This window comes from Cystoisospora suis, assembly GCF_002600585.1.
Source record: "Cystoisospora suis strain Wien I chromosome Unknown contig_2084, whole genome shotgun sequence".
NCBI classification, from domain to species: domain Eukaryota; phylum Apicomplexa; class Conoidasida; order Eucoccidiorida; family Sarcocystidae; genus Cystoisospora; species Cystoisospora suis.
Window position 1 is genome coordinate 25720 of NW_027154883.1, and position 24089 is coordinate 49808.

The 24089-nt window shown below is 53.9% G+C and overlaps 3 protein-coding genes across 3 annotated transcripts; 2 read left to right on the top strand and 1 right to left on the bottom strand.

Moving 5' to 3' along the window:
• CSUI_004471 (ethanolamine-phosphate cytidylyltransferase) lies at positions 1-7393 on the top strand. Its single transcript, XM_068064662.1, has 5 exons — positions 1-3373; positions 4109-4174; positions 4777-4854; positions 5425-5854; positions 6895-7393. Exons 1-5 carry the CDS (start codon positions 952-954, stop codon positions 6962-6964), a joined length of 3066 nt encoding a protein of 1021 aa, XP_067923364.1. The 5' UTR covers positions 1-951; the 3' UTR covers positions 6965-7393.
• A 2940-nt stretch (positions 7394-10333) lies between these two features.
• On the top strand, positions 10334-12790 carry CSUI_004472 (uncharacterized protein). Its single transcript, XM_068064663.1, has one exon. It carries the CDS (start codon positions 11691-11693, stop codon positions 12057-12059), a length of 369 nt encoding a protein of 122 aa, XP_067923365.1. The 5' UTR covers positions 10334-11690; the 3' UTR covers positions 12060-12790.
• Positions 12791-13693: 903 nt separating this feature from the next.
• CSUI_004473 (regulator of chromosome condensation repeat-containing protein) lies at positions 13694-23623 on the bottom strand. The gene is made up of 11 exons (XM_068064664.1): positions 21748-23623; positions 20656-21153; positions 20190-20342; positions 19000-19497; positions 18261-18465; positions 17427-17521; positions 16592-16693; positions 15831-15906; positions 15013-15124; positions 14407-14611; positions 13694-14102 (listed from the first exon to the last, which is right to left on the bottom strand). The coding sequence occupies exons 1-11, from the start codon at positions 21824-21826 to the stop codon at positions 13816-13818; spliced, it is 2310 nt and encodes a 769-aa protein (XP_067923366.1). The 5' UTR covers positions 21827-23623; the 3' UTR covers positions 13694-13815.
• Positions 23624-24089: the final 466 nt, after the last annotated feature.

Consider the following 24089-nt stretch of genomic DNA (forward strand, 5'->3'; position numbering starts at 1 on the left):
CTGTCGACACCCGTAAAAACTCATCAGCAACAGCGTCGACCATGAAAGGCGGCAAGCGCCCTGTACAACTGCCTGGTCACTGCAATGTTCCGCAAGACAAGGAGAGCAAACACGCGCGCCCTGAGGGATTTAGTGCCGTGGGAGACCATGCCTCTGTGGAGGTCCTCGGATGCAGCATAGTTACTTGTCGTCGTCGTTTGTGTCCGATAGACAAGTTCGTTGCGCAAAGAATTTGTTGGTGTCGCTCTTCAGCGCCCCTGTCCCTTCCTTGCCAGCGCGGTTCACTTCTACCCGCGTGCGACGAGCGCGGAGCCGCGTGCGGCCAATTTCTTACTTCAACAGAAGTTTCCGCCTCCCTGACTCCGTGCGACTGCATGATCTGTGTAGTGTCCCGCTGTGCTGATGTCCCAACCAAACCCCATCTGCGTTTCCCCCGCCCGGTTTTCTCCCCTGGGAAGAAATGATATGCATGCCTTCTCCCCGGCAATTTCTCCGAGTCACCTTCCTCGTCTCGTGGTGTCAAACAGCTTCTTCCACTCCGTCTGCTCAACCCTCATCGTTTCCACCTTGACCGCTGTTGACTTTTTTTGACCGCTTTTCTGTTTCCGCGGAAGCTCCGTCTGCGAGCTGTTGTCGGCTTCTCTCTGGCCTCGTTCGATTTAGTGGCCAGTGAGGTCTCGTTCTCTGGGGGCAGATCGTGTATAGGTGCGCGAGGCGCGTGATGCTGCGACGGCCTGTTTCTTGTCTTTTACAATCAGTAACCAGGAAGCGGGCATGGCGCTATCTGCCTCGTGCGGGCTGCCGTTTTCCGTCGCTGTAGTAGCCGCCCGAACTGGATGTGGCCCTCGTCACCCTTGAACTGCCCGTTGTGCTTCGTCTCTCGGTCTTCACTTGAACATCTCTTTTTGTGGTCTTGTCATCCTTCTGCTTGTCTCGCTTCAGTTGGACAAGATGACAGCAGTGGTAGCTGCGTCCTGTCCGGGCTCTCAGGAGACCGGCGATTCCGAGAATATCGCTTCTTCACAGTCACCTTGGCAGTCTGATTCTCTGGTTTCTGCATCCTACTTACATAAGCTGATATTCCTTTATTTGCGGATACACGCTGATGAGGTCCTGTCAGAGCGTCTTCAAAATTGGGAGTTTTGTCGCTGCCTCTCCCGCCTGTCGCGCGCTGGCAATGAAAAGTCTTCCTGCTCGTGCAAGATATGTCAGGAGTCCGGCGCCGAAGATCCTGAGGCACAGCAGAGCCTGACTGACACCACAGCGCCCGCGAGGAGGGATCCAGACGTCGGACAGGCGCGCCGTCAACGGCTTTACTGCTGTGCGTCCATATGGGACCCCAAGACAACTGCAGAAGCCGACGCAGAGTTCTGTGCCTTGAGGTCTCATTTACTTCAGGCGTCATCTGGCCTGGACGCTGGTGTCCAACAGACGGGGGGACAGCCGAATGTGGAGCAACAGGCTTCCGCACGGAGGCAAGATTGTCAGCGGGTTCCAGATCGGGACGGTTTGGTACAGCGTTCTGATCTAGCAGGCGCGGAGTTGGATCCAAGGTATGCACCGCAAGTGAAGACGGGAGGAGGGTCGGCCTCCGGATTGGGGACCGCATGTACGTCGCGCATGTGCGGTGTAAACCGTGACTCAGGCGTTTCGCGCACGAGCCCGTGCAACGATGATTCATGTGCGTCAAGTACAGGCCGCGACGAATCGGCTTCTTCTACCCTCTTAAGTGGGCCTGGGATGGTGTGTCCAGCCGGGAAAGGTTCAGAATCAGGTGTGCCTACACCGCGCGGCGATGCTGCCCAGAAAGAGCCTGTGTCCACCCCAGCAACAGGTAGCTCTTCATTTCCCGCCGGGTGTGGTACTGCTGTTGAGTCAGAGGAAGACATTTTCCATGTGTCGTCGGGGAGCCAGAGTGTTTCGCAGTCACTGGCCTTGGTAGCCGAAGACAAGACATCCGAGCAAAAAGAAAATGAAGGGAAAGGGAGCCGACTCGTAGATCGTGGTTTGCTGCAGAGGGCCCGCAGTGAGTCGGCGCCGGTCTCCAGCCTGGCACAGCACAATTCTGGTGCTGTTGATCCGTCTTCGGTGTCCACGTGTCTTGCCCTCGTCCCCCAACGAACTTCGCTCGTAGGCACTTCTTCACCTTGCTCTCCCGCTTCGGCGTGCGTCAGCCTCACTCCGGCGTCCGTCTCTGGCTCCATTCCAATGTGGCAATGGTCCCGTTCTCTGCCGCTGCGTCGTCTGTCTCCCTCTGCTGGGGAGTCTCCTACTTCGGCGGGTGGGGGGGAGGAAGAGGGTCAGAGTTCAGCAACTCCGCTGTCTCGCGTTTCGCTTTCTGTCTCGGTGTCTCCATTTGCATCGCCCCCCTCGCGTTTTAGTCCTCGCATGGCCTCTCGGATTTACGTCGACGGCGTGTTTGATCTGTTACACTCAGGGCATTTCAACGCTTTACGGCAGGCGAGGCAGCTAGGTGACCAGCTAGTGGTCGGCGTCAACAGTGATTTTGCGACTCTTGCTGCAAAGAACTGTCGGCCAATCTATACAGAGATTGAGCGGGCAGAGATTGTACGCGGGTGCAAATGGGTAGACGAAGTGGTTGTAGGCACACCTTATGAGGTGCCTCTGCATCTTCTGGACCGTCTCCACTGCGGCTTTGCAGCACACGGGGACGATTGGGTAGCTGGCGCGGATGGTCGCGATGCCTACGCAGAGCCCAGGGCGGCGGGAAGGATGAAGATTTTCAAAAGGACCGAGGGCATCAGTACAACTACGATTGTGTCACGTTTGTTGCAAGCGACAGCAAACATTGTGACACGGAGTGAAAAAGCAGCTGGGGGCACGACCCAGGCGGTCACCCAGCCTACTCGAGTTCAACGGTTTGCACGTGATTCTCTCAGAGAGCAGAAGTGTTGTGTCTGCGCTTCTAGGCGAAAAGACGATATGCTAAGTGGAGACGCTGCAGCGCAGAAGAGAGAAGGGGAGGGCAGGACTACGACTATGGAGTCTAGCAGTGGGGGGGGGTCGCCTACGTGGTCCTCTTCCTCGAGCGAGGGAGAGATTTTCCGGCCAGAAACAGAAGGGCAGCACGCGGGAAGGGGCAGGAAAGATGGGGACGGCACCAGCAGCGTGGCTGCATTCCCGAGTATCTCTGCAGGAAAAAGGCGGTCGAGTGGTGCACATACAGAGGGTCTTGGAGGAGGAAGATCGTCAACAGGTTGCTGTCAAAGTCATCCACATGGAAGGCGAGATGCGGAAGAGAGACGCATGCTCATGTCAACCAAGCGCCTTCTTCAGTTCATCGGCCAGCCAAAGAAACCGAAGAAAGGAGATAAAATCGTTTATGTGGACGGATCGTTTGATGTTTTTCATGGTAAGGTGTTTTAGCTGGAAGTCAGGGCCCGCCGAGTGCATCCACGCATCCGAGTACGTATCATCTTGTGTGTGGAGTTTTGTGACTCTTCATGTTCCCTAGCAAACCAGTAACCTCACGCCATCGGTGTCAGCGGGCGCGCGTTTTTCAGTGAACGGCTTGTGATCGAGGCCTGGTTGGCTACAGTCCTAGTCGTTTCGCAGAGTGGCTTGCGGCGGGGGCGCGTATATAGGAATTCACTTACGCGAATCCTGAGACGGCGAGAAAACGGCAGGTATCCTGGACTAGTGTGCGAGTGCTGTCCCTACTGCTGTGTGCTCTTCTTTAGCATTCATTGCATCGTGGACTCGCATAGAATATCTGTATCTACACTTCAGACACTTCAGTGTAGACCTCAGCAGAATCAAGTCATCATGCCTGGTAATTGCCATGTAGGTGAGATGCTTGCTAAGAGTAGGTATCCGCAGTGTTGTAGTGTTGGGGTAGGCCAGTGTATGAGGAGACGTAGGGATCTGCGCTGCGGTGTCGGGGCAGCGAGACAGAGATTTTCAAGCCTATACAATGGGAGAGGGGATTCTTGTCCCGGAACGTAGGCGACTTGGGTTGTTTTACGGAACAGTTGAAATACTGGTTACGGGCTATTGCCTTACCTTCTCGTGGTCATTGAGGCCGGTTGTGGAGACTGTGGTCACTTGTTTTCTGCTGCCTTCCCTTTGTCTTTCATTCCTTTTACAGTAGGGCATTTGCGCATTCTAGAGAAAGCGAAGCAGCTCGGTGACTATCTCATTGTGGGGATCCATGGTGAGCCGATCAGCCAGGAAACGTCCGTCGATTAACCCTGTGTTCCGACGACGGGGGGTGTATGCGGTTAGACCGCGCTTCTTGTATACCAATCCTAACACAGCATTGGATGTCAGCCGCGAACGCTCAGCTTGAAAAGAAAGAGCGCAGGGCCGGTGGGTGTGGTCGTTACAACCTTTGTATCAAGCATGTCCCAGTGCTCAACGGAGTCATAAGATCTTTTCCTTTCGTGGACTAGCTATTGGAACGGTCGGGCGTTGACGATCGTTGGTGGGCTGAGATGTTGAGTACTTGTCCATAGATAGTCTCTCTCTACATCTTTATGTGGTGTCCTCGGAGACGTGCAAGGGCGAGGTACGGCATTCTAGGCACAGAGCCAATCCATGTTTCCGCTGCCTCGAGAGGAAGACTCTCTCTTGCTTTCTTTTTGTAGGTGGGGTGAGAGGTCTGGACTGGCGTTTGTCCCGTCGGGTGCTCAGGGCGACAGTGACTTGAAATAGAAGTGTGACGTTCTAGTGCTGTACTGGGGTACTGAACGCTTGTTTCAGGGAAGTGCGGTCTTGTCGACTGTTTTCGCTGTTGGCGTGTGTGTACGAATGCAGATGACGAGACAGTGTCAAGAGTCAAAGGTCCCGGCTTTCCCGTAATGAATCTTCACGAGCGTGCTTTGAACGTCCTTGGTAAGAGAGGCCTCACATGGGGTGATCCGTACAGCTGCTCTACATCACAAAAGTTGTCCCTTCTAAAGGCGTGTTTATCTTTCGGTGGACGTTTCCTCACCGGGTGTGTAGCACATACGAAGATGAACTCAAACTACTTCACGGGAATACACACGTCACGTTAGAGATGCCTTCTCACATCTGTTTTGACTTGAGGGTTCTCGCAGGGATTCGCTGTGTGACGTGGGTCCAGGGTAATCCACCAGAATCCACGTGCTCCGTCGTGGAGGGATAGAAGGAAAGTGTTCACACGGGGGATTCGGTTACACCGCCACTCACTTTCCCCTGCGGAGGAAGGAAGCTGTACACATAGTTGTCGGAGAACCGCAGGTAGAGTTTTTTTCAAAAACGAGACTCAGGATTTCGACCATTGTTTGGGGTAAGTCATCAAAGGAAAGAGGGTTGTGGCCATATCTCTCGATGCTTGTTGTGATGAAAGAAGTGGTTTATGCACACACTGTGAAGTGCTCACTACTTTAACATCACGGTAATCTGGTTGATCTCTAGTGTCTTTCTGGTCTGCATTTGCAGCGATGCGAGTTGTGGACGAGGTGATTATAGGAGCACCGTGGGTCATTCCTCAGTACCTTTTAAAGCAATTTCAGATTCAAGTCGTTGTCCGGGGCAGCCGTATTGACTCAATCGCTTACCCTTTGAAGCGCCGTTCTCCGTCCTCAAGCCCCTTCTCTGGCAGCGCAGTAGGCGGAGGAGGCGGCAGTGCGTTGTCATCATCAATCGGGGGGTCAGAAGGTAGTGTCTCTTCTTCGGGCAATGCTGGTTGCTGTCATTCTTCTCTCCGTGACGAAGACGAGGACAGCGAGGGCGCGGTAGACCCGTACCAGGTGCCTAAGGAGTTAGGCATGTATAGGGAGGTTGAGAGCTCTTCATCTTGGACTACGAAGGAACTTGTCGAACGCATCCTCGCCAATCGTCAGTCCCTTCTTGAGACTATTGATAAACGGTAGGGCTTTATCTAAGACACAAATGAGACGACGTTTTCGGGTGCGTCAGGCAGGATGTCTAGAGGGGGGAAACCTACTAAGTATTTGAGCAACTGTGACGTAACATTTATATGTGACGCCGATACGTGCCCCCGGGGCACTCAGTTGCTAGAAGCATACACCATGACAGCAATTCAGTGTCGTCTTTTCTACAGGGTGTAGTGGTAGTGTGGCAGTGGTGGCCTTTTAAAGAGCTAGCAACGTGATGCTGTCAATGTCATCAGATTTCTGGAAGTAGTTCAGGTACTCCGTTGTGTACAATAATTGGTTGTCTGTAGTGCTCATCGGTCTGGACGTGTTTCATTTGAGACACAAAGCCTGTCCAGTTGGTGTACCAGGGAGGCTGTATGCGTGCTTTCATGCGAGGGGGAGGCGGGGTGAGGATGCTCAAGTATTTGACGATATAACGACGATCGCCGTATCTTTGCACTGTGTGGAGAGGGAACGAATGAAACAGTTTCCTGAAGAGTCTCTTCCCTCTTCGACCGGGGGCAACACACTGCTGGTTCAACGCAGTTGCTGTGTTCGTCTGTACGTGTAATCGTCTCTTCTTGCAAGATACTGCTGGTTCGACGCGGTTGCTGTGTTCGTGTCTTCTCTTTGTATCCACTTCTTTTGTTTCTACATCACGCCAGCGAAGCTGCAGAGATTCGATATTCGAGGCAAGGAAAAGCTGCTGCTCGCTCTCCTTATGCCATGTAGAGTTAGCTGATGCTGTGCGCAGGACTGAAGTTCTGAGAAATGGTTTCTTGTGTATCTCTGTTGTCTCCCGTGGGTATTATCGGGAGCGACGTCTACACGCGTTAAACGTGGCGACGTAAACGTAATGCCATGGGAGGGCTGTGCATCATCTCAGCACAAGTCGCGTGAGATTGTTGGCGTAAAGGGTTTCTGTCTTTCTTCTTTCTTCTCAATTGTAAGTGGACAGATTTTGTGAAGTGCGCCGGGCTGTGCCTTGAATTTCTTTTGCATGACGCCTGGCTTTGTGATGGTCATGCAGGTGCTCCAAGGAGGCGCGTTTCTGGCAAGAACAAGATGAAGCTTCTGTTGCCCCGATGACGGAGTTGTAGCCAGGTCTCGCTTTTCTCTTCGGCCGAAGAGCTCAGTTGCGCGATATCACGCGCTGTTATCTATTCTAAAGTCCACGCCTCTGGAAAACTCTCTATTCTCAAGTCGATTTCTCTGGAATGTTATTTCCTATGGCGCTTCTGTCTTGCAGTTGGACCACGTTCCCTCCTTGCCCTCCATTCCGGAAGATGAGACGTTCTAACGGCGCTGGAGGAGGAGTCAAAGTCCTGAGCTGAGCGCCTCTTGCGTATACATTTCGGACGGAAGATTAAGAAGTAGAGCAATGTGCGGGCGTGCGTGCATGGACCCAGTCTTATTGTCTTAAACAATCGCACCGTGAATGCGCGATGTTGTGAACCCTGGTTCCGTATCACCTTGTCTGTTGAGCTGAGCGTGCTCACAGCCTTTGTTTCTTTTGAAGAATGCGCACTTTTCTTCTTGATTTCTGTGCGCACCTCCACTCAGCGTCACGGATCTTCTGTCTTGTATTTTGTCCGCGCCGTTACATTTTTTTTCTACTGAGTTGATGAAGGATTCTCACGGAAGTTATCGTGTCTGCACCAATAATCAACCGTGTATGAATAGTACGGAGGTCACTTCCTCCTGTATGTCTCATGTTATTCATTTGTCAGTGCTTCTATGTCTGTTATTTGAGAGGCGCGAGGTAGATCTTAGACAACCCTCTTTGTCGGCGCCTGAATGTGGCGTGTAGAAGCAGAAGAAGTCGATAGACCGGCAGAAGGTTGGGTTGTAAGGCGCACTAGTGGCAGTAACCCACGGTACACTAGACTTCACCCTAAAGTGTCTCCGCGGTCATCCCTTTCGTGCCGTGAGAACTAGAAAATCGGTACGGCCGCGCCGCCCGCACACTTGGTGCACGGGGGGAATCCCCCGGCGCATTTTACGAGCTGGTCCGGTGTGCTTGGGTTTTCTTTTGTGGTGGATCAATTTCGAGATGCAGACGCAGAAGGATTTGGAGGAGGAGGATGGGACTATGGCTCGTCGGTCTGTTCACGTAGGACGGGCCAGGCCCATGATTAGGACACTTCCGGCGTCACTCTAGGGAAACAAGTGGTACAGGTTGATCTCACGAAACAGCTCTCTGTGTTTTCTCGTTAGCAGTCAAAAAGACATTGGTGTGCCCACCGTCAAGCACTTTCTTTGCTAGTCCTTGTCCGAAGTCTCGTAGGACAGGCTACCTGTAGTCAAATGCCTATTAGCCGCCGCAGATCGGCTTCTGCAGGACGGGGGAGCAAGTTCTGCAGTGCTTTGACGTAGATGCTCTCTGTATGGTATGCATTGCCTGTTTCATCCGGCGACCTTCCGATGGTACGCAAGCCTAGGGGGCAGAGTGACGAGATTCAGTCAGGTCTGCGTATATATCCAAATGGGGGATACACACACCAACTGAATCTTCCGATACAAGCCGTGTCTCTGTCCCCGTGATTCTGACACTATCATGACAATGCCTTTGAGAAATGGCGCAGGCACCCGACCACTCCAGAAGGTTGTACCGAGCATGTCGCCCAACAGAAATGTTGTAGTTATACGGCTGAGGAATTTGCCAAAATTTGGCACAGTTATCCATATGAGGATGAGGGAGAAATGCATTGGTAGTTGGGACTAAAGATTACATGCGGGAAGTAAGGACACACACACCCAATGACAGCCGGACCCGGGACGAGTCGTTCATAGAATCTTCCTCAAGGTCAGTCACAGAGCGTAGGCCCATCGGCGGCTCGAATTCAGTGTATTCCGCACAGCACACTTTAGCCAGGCGTGCGCGGATGTACGTTTTAGGCTTCCAGAGCTCTCCTGACACATCGCTGCAACGGGGCGTTGACCAGGTTCATCCATCGCGGTTCGTCCGAGACTTCTTTGTCGGGATGCCCAACCGGCGTCGCCTTCAGGGGACTTCTCGCGTTGGTAAGCCATGCGCCGCTTGGAGCCGCCACGTGGCATTGAGTCTGAGCGGAAGCTACCACCGCAACGCTCTGGGCCCCCGGGGCGAGCATATCAGAGTTGCCGCAAGGCAGCCGAGGAGGCTTGGAGAACGGGTAGGCGTACATTGTCCGGTGGTCAGGGTGGTGAGCACGGTCGGAAAAGGTGTTCCGAGAAGCGAGCGGACCTGCCGGTAAAGAGAACAAGAAAATGTAGACCGGGATGGACAATGTTTGGGCAACCGCGTTCTTGAGATCGATGAAGTGAAATCAGTGAAACATGGAGCAAGCACGCATCCTGATCTGAGAGTGAGAAACTGGCCAAAGGGGTAGCGAATGAACTTGTCGAGAACTGTATCAACAGACGGGTTGACACTTTTGTACCTGACAGCATTAGTCATTATGCTACCTACTAAAGGTGGTTGTTGTGGCAGGAGAGCACCACGAAGCCACGAGAACAGAGACAGTGTCCCTTCTTTGCAGTTTTAGATGGCGACACGACGGTAGCTAAGCATCGGCGAGAGTGCCTTCCAGTCTCCTAATCATCGAGAATTGGTAACGGAGGGACAAACTCGCGGATCCCTCGGAAGAAGCGTTAGAACTTGAAACAGTGGAGGGGGCTTCAGCAGGCTTCTACAATCCGTCGTTCGCCAGCTCTCTCTCAGTAAAACCGGGCAGCGGGTCGGGACTCCCCGGAGCACAAGGCGTATTCGTAACTTTCCGCGGCAGTTCAGCTGGTAGCAGCTGAACCTTTGCTTGCCCGCGCTAGGCCGTTTGGAACTCGGCCCTCGAGTCACGGATAACGTTGGCGACCGACACCGGCTCGCGCTGGATTCAGACCGCATACCAACAGCAGCGGCTTGCAGTTGCCTGCAGTAGAACGTGACAAATCTACTGCAGAAATCCAGCTACCTCTTGTCAAAAAATTACCCTCACGGCACTTTCTGGCAGAGGGGACGTCTTATAGTAGCAATGAACCGCGCGTGCTTCTTTCGAGCAACTTGCCTCGCCTCCTGCGGCCCCAGTTTCATAAATCTCGCCGGGGCTGGGGAGACAGAGTCAGGTTCGCAGCCCCATAGGGAACGGGCCAATCGCCATCGTAACCTCCGGGTCTGAGACAGCATCCCTGCAGCAACCCGGGCGCCAGTGCCCTTTGGTACGGCTCATACTCTTGTTATGTCGGCGCTCTCCGTCGCAAAGAGCGACCGTACCTTCCGGGGAACCCCGAGTCAATCATTTCGTGGTCCGCACTTTACTGACCGGGCAGGCTCTTTCCCCGCGGTACGAGCCCGTCCTGGTACCGTTTTTCCTAAGGCTCTAGAGCTTTCTTACTCAGCGGAACTGTCCGCGACAACTCCACGGCGGTGCGCTCACTTCATGAAAGTCATTCCGGCAGGGTTTACTTTCGATTGTGGGCGAGTCACACCGCCTACAGAACTGAGATAGAGCCGGACCCCTACAGAGCCTTGCTGGCCCCGAGGTCCAAAGAGTACTGTTGCGCTTCTCTTTGTCGGCGGGGCAACAAAAGAGAATTCGTTCTCGGAGAAGCTGGGAAATCTGTCGGGACACACGATGGGGCTGAGAAGGCACGGACCGGCTACACGTGTCAGGCGAGGTGAAGCTATTTTTGAGCCCACGCAGCCAGCGGGCACCCCAGCTTGACCGCTGCTTCCTGAAAAGTTTTCCTTAATGTGTGATGCTAGATGCGGTGTCTCTAAAGGTTTTGGAAAGTTCAGGTTACGGTTTGATCCTAGCATTATTACATGGCACTCCTCCATTTCAAAGTGAGATGTAGCACTGTATTCTTGCAGGCCAAAAAGGCGTGACACCCTCCGTCCTACTTTCCTGCCTTGAGGTTGATTAACGGCGTGCGGACTTCTTCTTTTCTCATCTGGAACCAGCAGGTTCCGTGTGCGAGGCGTTGCCGGGAGCTTATATCTTGTCACGGTAGCCGTCTCTTTTAGCCGGACAGGTGTGTTTGATTTGGAGCCTTTCCCGCAGGTTCTGTTGTGTTCCGTTAGTAGGCAGGTTTGCACCGCTCGTCACGAAAGAAGTGTAGAGAGCTTTTTTCTCCTAAGTTCTCCGGGAGGGCTGCGACACAGGTTTGGTCAGCGCTCGTTAGTGTGCGTGAAGCGGCAGTTTTTCGCGAGGGTGACGTCCGCCAATGCCGAGCGTTCCCAGGTCTCGCCCTTCGAGTGAACAACTGACGCTGCGCTAAGGCATCAGGTTTTGCCGGTTTTGATAGGCTTATGCTGCGTGACTATCAGCCGGCATTTTCTCCTTCAGCACTCTTTGCCGTGTGTCTCAACCGTAAACCTGCCTTTTTCCGTTCTCTCTCTCGGCCGCACCCCGCGCCGAGCCAGGTGTCACTCAGCTCAGATGCTCAGTTTTATCCCCACCGGCTTTCGCCTTGCTGGGCTAAGGACGCCGTCGTCCCCTAGTTTTGGAAAAGGCGCGCCCATCGGAAGAGTGGTCGACGTCGGAACGTGGTACCGCCACTTGACAGGCCAACAAAACTCGTGGCCAACTTTGGAAGGTGTCCAGCCTGTAAAGCCCGTAGCAGAATTCTTGGTGGCACTGAGAGGCCGTCCGTTTACTCCCATTTCAGCAGAAACGACGCGAGCAGCTTGTCTGTACCACTCGGAGACTGGCTGAGTGACAAACACTCCGCTAGTTGTTGAGAGACAACCGAGCCCCAAACCATAGCTTTCTCTGGCGTTGGGGTAGGAGTCCTAGACAAAGTACGGACGAGGTACTGCAGAAGCATTCACCGCGCTATTATCGCAGAATGCTGCACATTCTGGTGTTGGTTTTGAATATTATTTCTTCAGGGACCTTCGTTCACACCTTCGTACGTGTGTGTGTGCAAGGCTGCTTGTTTTATATAACACTCCTCTGCGGCTCTACAACTCGTGTCGGCCGCGTGCCCGCGGCCCCTACCCATCCAGTCATGACGTCACTGTTTTCAGGTGAAGGAAATGTTGTGTCTCTATCCTCTGAGGACGACGCTGACGACCAAATTCTAGAGACTCGTGACGACATTGACCAGCTACGAACGCTTTGCGTTGTATTGCTTGTAGCCACTATGCTATTGTTTCCTACGGCTGACTACTGTGATTTCTTCGTCGTGCTGGAAAAGTTGGGGGGTTGTTTCTGAAGGGGTGCGAACCCCCTTCTCGTTCTCCGATCTTGGGCGGCCAAAAACAGCAGCCCGACGGCATTGAACAAGGAACCACGTCAAGCTGGAGATGCTGCGAAGAGCATTCAGCCTTGACTCAACATGGCTGTAACAGTTGCCACCTAGCAGATGTTCACCGGGCCTCTTCGGTACGAGGAAAGGGAGTCAACTGAGTCCAAGTCAGCGTCGGGCCATACAGTGGTCTGATCCTAGGAGCTCGGACGCTTTGCTGTGAAGACTGCATTGCTCTTTCTTTCTTTGTGGACGCCGGGGCATGGTTAGAGCGCGGGTAGAACTGTCTGAACTGTGTCCCGAACTACGCGAAACTGTAGGCGTCTCGCCTGGGCAAGCTCGCCCGAATATCGCGCACCTCAAAGGTCGCGATGCACTTGCGAGCAGAGGGCCCCAGCGGCCTTCAAGACAACGTGCTGAGATCCTTTCGCCACCGGACGTGGGCAAGACGAAAGAGGACAATTTTTTTCTTTGTGATCAGAAGGGGCGTTCACAAAGCGGGTATGTGATGAACTCTGGTTGCCGCAGTAGGCTGCGATGTTTCATTGATTCTAGTGGTGTATCCACGTGAAAACCAAAAGCATACCAGGTCGACAGGAAACCCTTTTGGCAGGTTCCCTTCATTACTTCCCGTGTTTTTCTTGTTTGAAACCGGAAGACGTTCATCTCAATCATGTTGAATCTCTTCAGAAGGTCCGAGGTCCGCACAGCGCTCCTGGCGCTCCGGATAAAAGAAAAGCCAGTATTCTTCTCAGTAATCCAACGCCTTCTTTCCCGTCTATTTCCTGGGCTGTTCACTCGGGACGCCCGCCTTTCTCGCATCTATGCGAGTATGCCACTTTAGCCAGCTAGTGAGGACCCCAGGACTGGTGCGTTGCTCCGGTTTTAAGGCCTGCGAAAATTGCGGAGATTGAAGTCCGGTAAGCACCGGTCCTCCAGTCTGGCGACCCCGGAGCAGTGAATGCCTCTTCCGCCTTTGTTCACCGTGCACTATCTCAAAAATCTTAGTACAATAGGCTGCTTGTAACAGGGGGAGGGCACTCACGAGGCGGGTCGACACTTCTGCTTACCCTAGGCCCCGAGGTGCATGAACTCATCTGTGGTTTTTGTGCGAGTTTATACTTACAGCTCCGTGGTCCTCTCTCCCTGTCGGCAAGCGTTTCTTGAGAACCAATCAAGCGTCTTCCCCCACGAGGTGCCGGAGGCGTTGCCAGGAAACGAAGTGAAGAACTCTACTGGCCGCAGAACGGACGCGGTGCGATCGGAAGATTTCTCGGCTTCTTAAGCAAGAGAATGAGACACCCTTGAGATACATGGCCGCGCTGCAGAAGGCGCTCGGGGCACCGGGTGGCTCGGGCATACAAGGTACTTGCGACGTCAGGTGATCGGTCGGTGACTGCTTCATGATGTCGTACGCAGGGGCTAAGGCAGCGAGCAAGTATCCTGATACCTGTATCGTCGATACTTCCTTGCAAACGTGTGAAGCAAGATTTCTTCGTCCGCCGCGTTTGTGTGTGGATGCTTCGGGCTGCTTCTTGTGAAGGCAGTGTGCGTTTGCCAGACCATTTGTTTTTGTGGACGCCGCAGCAGTAGTAGAGCCTTTCGCCTAGTATTCCAGAGCTTCATGAGGGGAATTCTCAGAACGGGTAAGTTAGCTTTGTTTGAACTGACGCAGAAATAAGAACACTTATAGACAGCAGACCGGGCGGCTGAGGAGCTCGCTCTACGACGCAGCCACTCGAATGATTCCTGAAGAATCAAATTTACAGAACACGTTACTGACTTCAAACACACGATCTTCTCGTTTTCTGAGATACCTCGGGAGAGGAGGATGGAGTCTTCCGCCCTCGCTTCCTTTTACTTGTGTCGCGCGTGCTTGTTCTGCTTTCCTGTCAGGCTCTTGGGGTCCGGTGCCCATCGACATGTGTGAGAGGCTTCCAACATTAGAATTCACTGGGCCTGGGTTCGCGTCCAGGCAGATTGTTTTCGGCGGACTGATGGTACCTTTGACTAGCAACATAACACAGCAGTCGCAGACAACAAGCCGGTGAAGGGCGCAGGTGCACCGGTACTCCCGGACTAGCTCCGCTTCAATCGGTAGCACCACCCTGCCCGGCCGCAGACTTCCAAGTTACGCTCAACCTGCACGGCCAGCAACTAACCACAGTTCGAAGTCGTATGCCTACGCAACTGTGACGAGATAGGAGGAAACCCACGTTCACGACAACAGTATACGGAAACGGTTTCGAACTAGGGCTGCCCGTAAGTATTCACACACGAAGCGACCGCGTCTCTTCTTCGTAGATTCGCTTACCTTTGGGCCCAGTCCCAACCTGGCCGTGAGCGTTGAAACCCCATCCGACAACTTGCTTCGACGCCATAAGTGCCAGACAGTGCTGACTCCCGCAGCTCAAAGTCTCGACGCGGAACACGGAAGAAGGCCCTGAGACGTAACGAGAAGACGCGGCCCGAGCACCTGGTGTCGAGGGCGACACCACTGTAGATGCGGAACGGGGGAACTGCACCGCACAGAAGAGCACAAACACCCATGGTCCTGTCTCCTTTTCGTTTCTCCCTCGGCCGGGTAGCGTTTCCCGCACAGAGCCTTGAATCTTCCCTCTCACGAGTCAGCATCAGGTACGACGTTGTCTTCCGGGGTCGGGAATGACTGCAGACTTCCTAGAGTCTCGGAGAAGTCTAGGGGCAAACAAACAGGACTTGTCAATGAAGACCGGCATAACAAATATCGAGCACAGGTGAACGATGTACCTCGCCCTACAGACGCGACGCCGTAGACACGAAAAGTCAAACAATAGAACGGGGGACAGTAGCGCGCGATGGAAAACAGAAGGCAGCTAGAGCGCATATACAAATACAAAGAGTGACAGTCAGTCATCTACCCTTGTCTCCCCTGACTGACCACAACAGGCGCCGAAACTTGCTGTTGCTGCTGAAGGGTTCTTCCACACTGTCCTCGGGCAGTCTCGCCGCAACATACCAAGCTGTTCCTCTTGAGTAGCTCATCTGAATAACTGACGAAAATGAAGAAGGCCGTCAGAAAACACAGACAAGCACAGTGCCATAAGGCTCTTCCAGAGAGGACGACATCCTCTGGCAACGGGCCATTCGTTACCGCCGGCAATCCTACTCGAGGGGTACACGGACAGTGGTCTTCTCTGCACTTCCTCCGAGCCACAAGGCTTTCATCCTTTCTTGGTCCGGAACCTCGCCTGCTCTCTGCTGGAGCGCCAGTTCGGGGTAGTAGGCAACCACGAAGTTCGTAGAACAGAGGGCCGCGCGGAGGCAGACCAGCGGCGCACCCAGTTATGTTTTGATGCTGCGCTTGAGCAGCTGAGCCCACACGGGGAACAGTTTGCTCGGCTGTAACGTAATCGTTGGCAGACTAGTTGCAACCGGCTTCGCTAGCAAAGAAAGGAGTGTACATTAGAAGCAGGATGAGAGAACCGAGGCTCATAGGAATTTGGCGTAGGGAACTACGACGTTGGGAGATAGCGGCAGTGGGAAAATGTCTCCCCGTGTACATCCAACACCAGACACCACGGTGTGAAGGTCTCAGTTCGATCACCCCGACCGGTGTTAGAGCTCGGTACAGAACAGCTAAAACTTCTCCGGCACCCAACTCGGGCCGAACTCTAGGCTCATTTTCAAGGCTGGGGAACAGCTGCCTTGATCTTTTTCCCGTGATCTTCCCGCCAAGTGAACAATGGACTTCTTTACCCTTGGTGAACGTCTTCGTACAACACGAGGGTGAAGTCATCGCCCGCCTCCACTTTCGACGCCACGCAGTTCTGCACTAAACACAGCAAACGCGTGCGGCTCATTCATACACGTATCACTGAAAAGTGTGTCCCACGAGATCTGGCATGCATTTCTGCAGTTCCCGTCCGGCCGACCGGGGCTTACGCGGCAGTGAGACTTGCGCCAAGGTTACCCGGGTGAAGTAGATTCTCGTGACAACAGAAGTCATGGGCGCATTCTCTTATCGAGGACGGTGAAGGGGGTCGTTGGCTGGCGGCGCTCGCTTTTCCAAACGGCTAGGCAGAGGTGCCCGGTTTCGGCGCGCAGTCTCACTCTCGGGGTAACGGTATTAAACTGTGCACGACCGCCTGAGTTATCTACTGATTCTCGGAAGTACAGTCGCCACATGGAGGGCAATCGGACCACGGCACCTGGGCGTGCCGGCTTCTCTGAACCACGCCACCTATCGCGGCGTTTGCGGTTGACAAGAAATCGTACGCACCATGAACTTCGTAGATATATCTGTATCTCTCTGAGAGGTGGGACCGTGTAAGTTTCTATATCAAGACATAGCCCCGTGGAGGTCGGAGGACCAAGTGACGCAGTATCATCGTCGTCGCTACGCATGGCACAGTCAACTGCACAGAAGCAGAAGTCCACCGGGACGGCCGCCGGTCTGGAATAATCCTTGCTACTGCGTCTGCCTCATCAGTTCGGCACGCCGGAGACTACAGCCTTACCACCAGGAACTCCAGTCGGAGGCATAACAGCAACCGGTGAGGGCTGAATATGCCGATCTGCATAAAAGTACGACGCCGCCTTTGGACTGGTAAAGGTATTGCCTGAAAGAAGACAAAGCATCTCGCCTATTCTGTAGTCCAAAAAGCGATGGCGCCGGAGCGGGAGCCCTCGGGCGCTTACTCCCCGAATTCAGACAGTAGCTGAACGAGAACATCGGCGAGGCCCGACATAAGAAAACGCTCGCGGGAGTCACAAGTGTGAGTGTTTCACGATGTTCACACGGTAACACGCCAAGACGCCCTGTAACACCGGTACCCCCCGCATCAGCAAACCCGGCCCGCATACCTCTGAACCCTGGGTGAGTGCCTGTGCTGTTTGGTGCGGTGAGAGGCAAAAAAATGTTGCTGCACCTTATACGCGCAGAAACAGAAGTGGCTCCATTTCCTGAGAATGACTGGAGCTTCTCCCCTTGCTATCAGTGGACGCCTCGCTTACCGGAACACACGGTGACGTGTGGGGCCTACTTGAGAAAAACGCGCAATGAGCGCGACAGGGACAAGGACGCGGCGAAGAGCCATACCAGGGAAACGCTGGCCGATGGCCGGCGGGGGGTCTCTGCACTGTGCCACTTGAGTTCACATAAGTTAGGCAGTGACTACCTCAGAAGCAGTGAGTACTTGTGGTTCGGAGCTGCCAACGAAAGGACAAGCAGCCAGCGAAAGGCATTATCCCACCTGTTCCGGGGCACCACGCGGGTGGCATAGACTCTTGAAGGGCCAAGAAACCCTACTTTTCTATGCCACCGTCGCACCAAAGGGTAATCACCGGGCTTACCCCTAGCTCGTTCCATGTACGTGGTGCCCGCCACTTCCTGTTGATTCGACCGTGTGTCTCCCAGCCCCAGCTGAATCTTTGAGTCGTCTCCAAAACTGTCATGGAAAAATAGAACCAGTGACAGAAAGGAACAGTTTGTCTCAGATCCCCTGTTCACTACGGGAGATGCGACCAGAGTACTGCAAAAGAACTGCTCACTGCCTACAAAGAAGTAATTCCGAGTAGAAAAGGCACCAGCTAGGTTCGGACCTCTTGTCCGAAGAGCACAGTTGCACAATGACCTCTGCTAAATGATACACCTGAAGCGGGCAAAGTTCCCCATGCCTATCAATTTGCTGGGGGGCCCTTAAACAAGGTATACAGGTAAAGTCGCGCGCGTGCAGTGACAGATGTAGCATCCGGAAGAAACGTCGACATCGATATCCCGCTCACGAAGCAAAAAAAGCCTTGCATTCTTCTCCCCTGTACTTTTTGTGACGAGCTGTAACAATGCTAGGTACTGCGACGTTCGGCACCGTTCGTGGGCGAGCATGGACAACTCGTTCAACACCACAGCAAAGACTTCGGATCCGAGAACACCTTGACCCATCGGCACTGTGTACCAAGAAACGAAACCGAAGCCGAAAGTCCGAGGTGCGTGTTTCGCTGGACTCCAGACAACCGGAGACTGTCTGCACTTGTCCATCTCCCCCCTCTAGGGCAGAAGTGCACTCTCATGCAGCCTCCGCACAGCACTGGGCTGACGTATACATCTTTCTCTGCAGGTGGAGTACGTGGTTAGCAACGCGGTGTGACCTGTCTCTCCGACCATGGCCATCAAGTTTTCTGTCTTACGTGTACGCTTGACCGTCTTTACACAGGCATACCGTGTGTCTCAGACCGCAAGAGACTTCCACAATGAATGGCTCTCGATTGTCACCCTCCCTCCGGGGTGCACAGCCAGAAAAATCGACCTTCGTCATTGAGACATGGAGTGAAGCATCATCCGACGCCTTCGGCTTCACGCCACACTGGCCAAAATCATTGCTGCCGCAGCAGTCTAGGCACACACACACAGGCGAGATAGACTGGCAATACAGACAAACCTGCGTATCTCCGGACTCGATCGGGACTTCCAAAGGTGCCAACTAAATTGAGAAAAAGGCTCAATGAAACGACAAGGCGTTCCCCCGCGTGCTCTTTCTTTCCATGGCGACTCCTGGGTACTTCAATCCTAACGAAGCTTATAGAACCGAACACAAACAGCCGCAAGTAAAGGTCGCCATAGTTCCACCCTTCGATATGGGCGCGTACAGAAAGTCGCTTCTTGTTACGAAAAGCCACAGAATGGCTATATCCGTGTGCCTAGGTTTATTCTTTTCCTGAGAATGCAAGGGCCCCTGCCGTCACCCTCTCTTCTCGAGTCTCGTAACGCTTCGCCAGCGTGCACTTTTGTCTGGGAGGGGAATATACACAGTGATACATTAAGGCATGCGTGCTTACACCGTGTATGAGCAATCGACTGTCATAGAGTACCGACTTCATTCTCCGTTTGCACAGTTGGCCATCCCACGCGGTTCTAAGAAACACGTACAAAGAGCTCCATTCTTAGTAACGAAGGCGGCATGACTATTTCCAATGCTCATCTTGACCACGCGGTCTTCGAAGAAACCCCCGATCGCGAAAGTTAAACATGTCCTAAGCCATCTCGAGAGCCTACATCCCGAAGACGACGGGTGTGAAGAGGGAGGAAGCCCCTCCAGCTGAGAAACGCCCTCCACAGAAGCTACAGTGATTCCACCTTGTTCTGACACCGTAAGTCCTCGATAAGCTGGAATAGTCAAAGCCATTTCGCTTCGCCATTTTGGGCTCTCCTCCGCATGCTTCCCATGCTGTGGTTTCTGCTCCGAATCTACACGCTTTGCTGATTGCTGAGAACCAGCTGTCTTGCAAAAGACATTCTGCAGCAGTGACGGCAGGTCATCGAGAACGAAGACGCGGCCGTCGCTTGCCAGGAAAAAGATCTCCACGGCCGAGCACTGTGCGTCCAACACGTGAAAAGGAAGGGACAGGAGAAAAGGTCCGGTGAAGCCTGCGGAGAATAACAACCGCCCTCGAGAGGTGACAGCTTCTTCAGCCAAGAGGCAACAGAAGTGGGTATGGCAGCCTTCACACACAGAAGTAAATTCGCTTGTGAAAGACCCGTCATGACTGGCTGCCTGTCCCGTATTGCTGCGCACGGCATTATAGAAGGCACAGGAAGCTTGCAGAGGGGTCACGTTCTGCGTCAAAACTCAAAAAAGCGCCCTCTCTAAAGAGCGGCACACGCGCAGAAGATAGAAAGAAATACATGCCAGTGAACAGGTTTCTTTCAGGATGCTCGCACGTACGCTTACTTGCTCGGCTCCTTCCGTAACTGCACAAAAACCCTTCAGCCGATGTCAGCAAAGGAAAAACAGACGCTCCATAACGCTACACGAACAGGATGGAACGTCGAAATCCCTTCATGGACCGGGGTACCATAAGCAAAGAAACCGCTCACTTCTCACTTGCCCCGTTCTCATAACTTTATTCCCTGTTCGCCGTGAGTGTTTTTCTATGTTCCCGACAAATCGCCCTGTCAAGCAACCTGCGTAGGAACGAGTAGCTGTGTTACACGCAGCTGAGTTAATGTGAACAGATGTACAGGAGCATTGGTGTACACTAACATTCCCATTGACGTCGTTAAGACATGCTGACAGTCACACCCCAACAATGCGGACAGGGAAGAGTGTTTCATCTTACAAAGGTCGTCGTTTCTGTTCTCTTCCGAAGCGACTTCTATTGGTTCTGATCCGCTCTTCCGAAAGCTTCCCCAGATCGCGGCCTCTCCTTGAGCATTAACGGCGACCCCGAAGTTCGGACCGAAGGAAAGTTTGCTCCAAGGAGACGAGTGTTCTAAACCACAGGAAGAGATTCCGAAAGTCATCTTGGAATGAAATGCCAGCCGCGGAAACGATAGCTACCTGCCACGTCACAGACTGACGCCAATCAAGCTCGAGAATTCACCACGCCTCACCGTACTATAAAAGATACGAGCACCCACGTGCCTCCAATGTGTGTAGAGACGTTCTGCTGAACGATCAACCCATCACATGGACCCATGCTTGCGAAGACACAACATTCAAAAAGCAAGATTGCAGATTCGAAGCAAAGACCGCTGGGACTTGAGCATCAAGCACGTCGGAAGCGCATTGATGGCGCGACAGACCTGCAAACCACGTCACTTCCGTAGGCCGCATGACGTCTGTCGGGGCTCCACCAGGGAAGGCCGCTCTCGATCCCCACACGAAAATCTCCTGGTTCTTCTTCCCGCCCGTGGTAGGTGGGTCTAAGGTTTTAGCATCCTCTTGTGCTGCGCACTGGACGACAATCGAGTCCGAACGCTTCGTGGGTACAGGGAAGCGTATGAGCTTATCCGCATTCGATCTCCGTAGGATGGCTGCCGGGGTCTGCTGTGGCCCATTACTCTCAGGACTTTGTCTCCCTTTCCTATTCATCAGATACGCTGAGTTTCTCTTTTTACTCATGTGTGAGATATCGCGGCATGGTGAGTTCCCTGGGTGACTCGTCTCCGAGAAGGTCAACAAAGGAGAGCCATCCTCTCTCTGGCCTTGCAGGGGTGTGAAGTTTTTCCCGCTTGGTCGTGAAACGACACGCCGGTTGAAAAGGGACCCAGTGGTTCCATAGAGAAGTGCAGCAGCCAGGCCTGAGTGTAGAAGGTGCACGCCAAGCAAAAAGAGAGGAGAGAGCTGACTTGGATGGAGGCGGAAACAAGTGCACACGGACGCTGACACATCCGTATCCTCTTCACACCAAATCGGTCTGTCGCTATGACACTCCTGGAGCGTTTCCAACGGCAACCGGCGTCGCACCCGTTGTATGTACACCACGAAGGCGTTTCCTGCATCTCTTCTGTTGGGAAAAGTACGGCTAACCATATACAGGCTTGAACAGGTATATACGTACACCTCACAGGCGAATCTCAAAGGGCTTCAGAAATGTTGACGCCACCCAGCTGGCCCATTCAGTCCACCTGAATAGACTCGGAGGCTCGCACTTCGCCGGTGTATGGATTTCTCCATGGAAATTTGAGCGATCCATGTATAAATCAATTCACTCACTCGGACCAGAGACCGCGCCTGTGTTGTACGCCCGGGCGTTATTACCCATACGGAAGCGCCTTTATCAGGACGTGCAATGCTTTGCATGTGAATGAATCTTTTACCGCAGGGATGATTTTGAACGTCGATAGATTCTGAATACTGGGACTCCCAAACTGAGAGGAAAAGGCCTCGCTCACCTCCAATTAGGACGCGAGCTCTGGGGTCCCGTGTGCGACAAAAAGAAATGAAGGCCGGAAAAGGTACCTGCGACGCCATTTTTTCACATTCGCTGCTAGCTCGTGGTACCGGATGTACCCGCGCCCTCGTTATCCTCTGACGAGGGGGGGTCCTCCTTCGTGCCTGTATAGGAGCAGCCGAAAGTCAGGGAACCCATGTAACTGTTTGCCGCAGGCCGCAAGCAGCAGCTGACTTCCTTGGCTACATCCCCCTCCCCACTGGAGCAGGCCACGCACCGGAGAGTCGTCCTGTCTGTTTCGTGATTCTAGTTCTTCGCGTTTCTTCCTCGACTCCGATGCCTGTCGGGCACTTCGGTATTCTTGTCTCTGTTTCCTTCGCTAACAGCCGAGAAAGCAGGACTTCGCACCCCTCCTTCGCTCTTCGTGTGAATGATCCGTTTGTGTGCTGTCCCTCTGTCGTCACGCCGGGATATACCCGCGTTCTTAGTTAACCATCTAGCTCTACAAGTTACACGGCCACTGCACTCTTGACGAGAAAAGTGAGTCACCACAGGCGAAACACGCTAAACACGGCAGAGGGGCATCAAAAAGAACCGCAGAAAAAACGGGGGAAGTAAAGGGTATTGAAGAACGCTGTGCCGACGTGCAAACTGCCCAGACAATGGGGGACGGGACGTCTCCTCGCCCTTTTCCCGGAGGCCGAGGAGCCACCCTAGAAGGGGTCAAGAAAGGAAAAGGGAAGAGCGTTCCTGAAGACAGTCTGAAGCGCCCGGCGTTTGACGGAGTTGAGGACCCAGGAACTGCTGGGCGTCGAAGACGATATCACGGACCGGAGGAATCACCAAAGAGTCAGCTGCGCACAACGCCGATGTGCTGGCTTACGCATCAGCGGTGTGGCTGCTACGGCACGCCTCTCTCATTGTTACAGGGGGGGGTGTCGAGAGACCGTATACGCAGCGGGGTCGTGTTGTAGATTCGATTCATGCCGAGTGTCGTCCACGCGATCGTGCCCCTACATGTGAACTGGTGTCGACCGCCGCGTGCCAGGTGTGAAAATAATACACTGGGGGACACAAAGCGAACCGTTCGTCACAAAGGGGCGCCTGGAATCAACTGCAGAAGAGCGAAGTCAGCCGCGCTGCCGCTGTTCATTACGCCCCCGTGCACATTCCAAGCTTCCCTGATGCAAGTTCCACGAGTATCAGAGAGAGAGTCAGCACTGGCTCCCTCAGCGCATCCGGGACGGCTACAGCACTGAACAAAAAAGTCGGACAACAGCTAGTCGCCCCTTGTGTGCTCAAAACGCGAACGGGCTCGTCGGGTTACCCGTGTGTTCGCAATCCCAGTCTCTTGCATGCACCCCCAGGCGCAGGGATGGTCACCCATCTTTGCGGCCTCGAGTTCGTGTGGGCTCTAACGAATCGAACACGACTTCAGAAATGCGTATGTGTCTGCTCGGTCCCAGCGAGTCACCAGCGCCCCCTACTACAGACGCACCAGCCTAGCACGATACGCAGCTAACACACAGAGCAATACGCTCCTCGCGCCAGAGGTGTTAGCGGTGTTACCAGTCCCGTCAATGGGGAAGCAAGCTAAAAGTCTGACGTAATTCTAATGCTGCCGGTGTTGTTTGATGCTCTCTGGCGCCACATGGGAGCGACTTGTCATTGCCCGTCCGCAAGTCTGTCGCCACCGGCCACTGTACAAGAAGTCAAGTTCTCTCTCTCCTGGACACCCACGCATCGCGCCACTGCGTTCAATGCATGCTCACACCACTCCCTCACCCGTGTTAGCCGCTTCACTTCCACGCTTGCCACACCAGGTACAGGCTTGTGCTTACTCGCAGCCCTTCCGGCTCTCTGAAGAGCCTTTCGTATTTCCACCCCTCCTCACTGCCGACGACGTCCCTTCTTGCCGTCCCCGGTCTCCTGCCGCCCAGGCGTCCGCTGTCCGCTCTTTCAGTATTTCTCAGATCGTTCCTTCTCAGGCCAGGCCTGCACATGTCTCCACGTCCCTTTTACACTGGCCACACGTGCATGCCGCGACCGCGTTCGCACTTCACTTCAGGTACCCACTCGTTCATTGCCGGTGCCTGCCGCCTCGGCGTCCGCACTTCCTCGCATCTTTGGCTCGTTCAGGTCGTCCCTGTCGCCTCGGCGTCCGCACTTTCGACTGCTCGCTGGCCTGTCTCCCGTGCACTCTGTCTTGCGCGTCCGTCCTGTAGACATCCGGCTCGTCTCAGCGGGTGTTGTTTCTGCACTTACCCCTTCATTCGCTCCCTTATCATCTCGTGTCCCCGTGGTGGCGCAGCCTCTCGGCAGAAACATTCCGCCTTCGTGGGA

Bases quoted from the DNA above. Each gene is read 5' to 3' on its own strand.
- CSUI_004471 (XM_068064662.1), top strand. From the start codon at position 952: ATGACAGCAGTGGTAGCTGCGTCCTGTCCGGGCTCTCAGGAGACCGGC. The intron at 4,855-5,424 runs GTAAGAGAGGCC...CTGCATTTGCAG, and splicing joins GCGTGCTTTGAACGTCCTTG to CGATGCGAGTTGTGGACGAG. The intron at 5,855-6,894 runs GTAGGGCTTTAT...ATGGTCATGCAG, and splicing joins CTTGAGACTATTGATAAACG to GTGCTCCAAGGAGGCGCGTT.
- CSUI_004472 (XM_068064663.1), top strand. From the start codon at position 11,691: ATGCTGCACATTCTGGTGTTGGTTTTGAATATTATTTCTTCAGGGACC.
- CSUI_004473 (XM_068064664.1), bottom strand. From the start codon at position 21,826: ATGGCGTCGCAGGTACCTTTTCCGGCCTTCATTTCTTTTTGTCGCACA. The intron at 20,343-20,655 runs GTCTGTCGCGCC...CCTGTGGTTTAG, and splicing joins GGAAGTGACGTGGTTTGCAG to AACACTCGTCTCCTTGGAGC. The intron at 15,125-15,830 runs GTAAAGAAGTCC...CATTTTCGTCAG, and splicing joins TACGAAGACGTTCACCAAGG to TTATTCAGATGAGCTACTCA.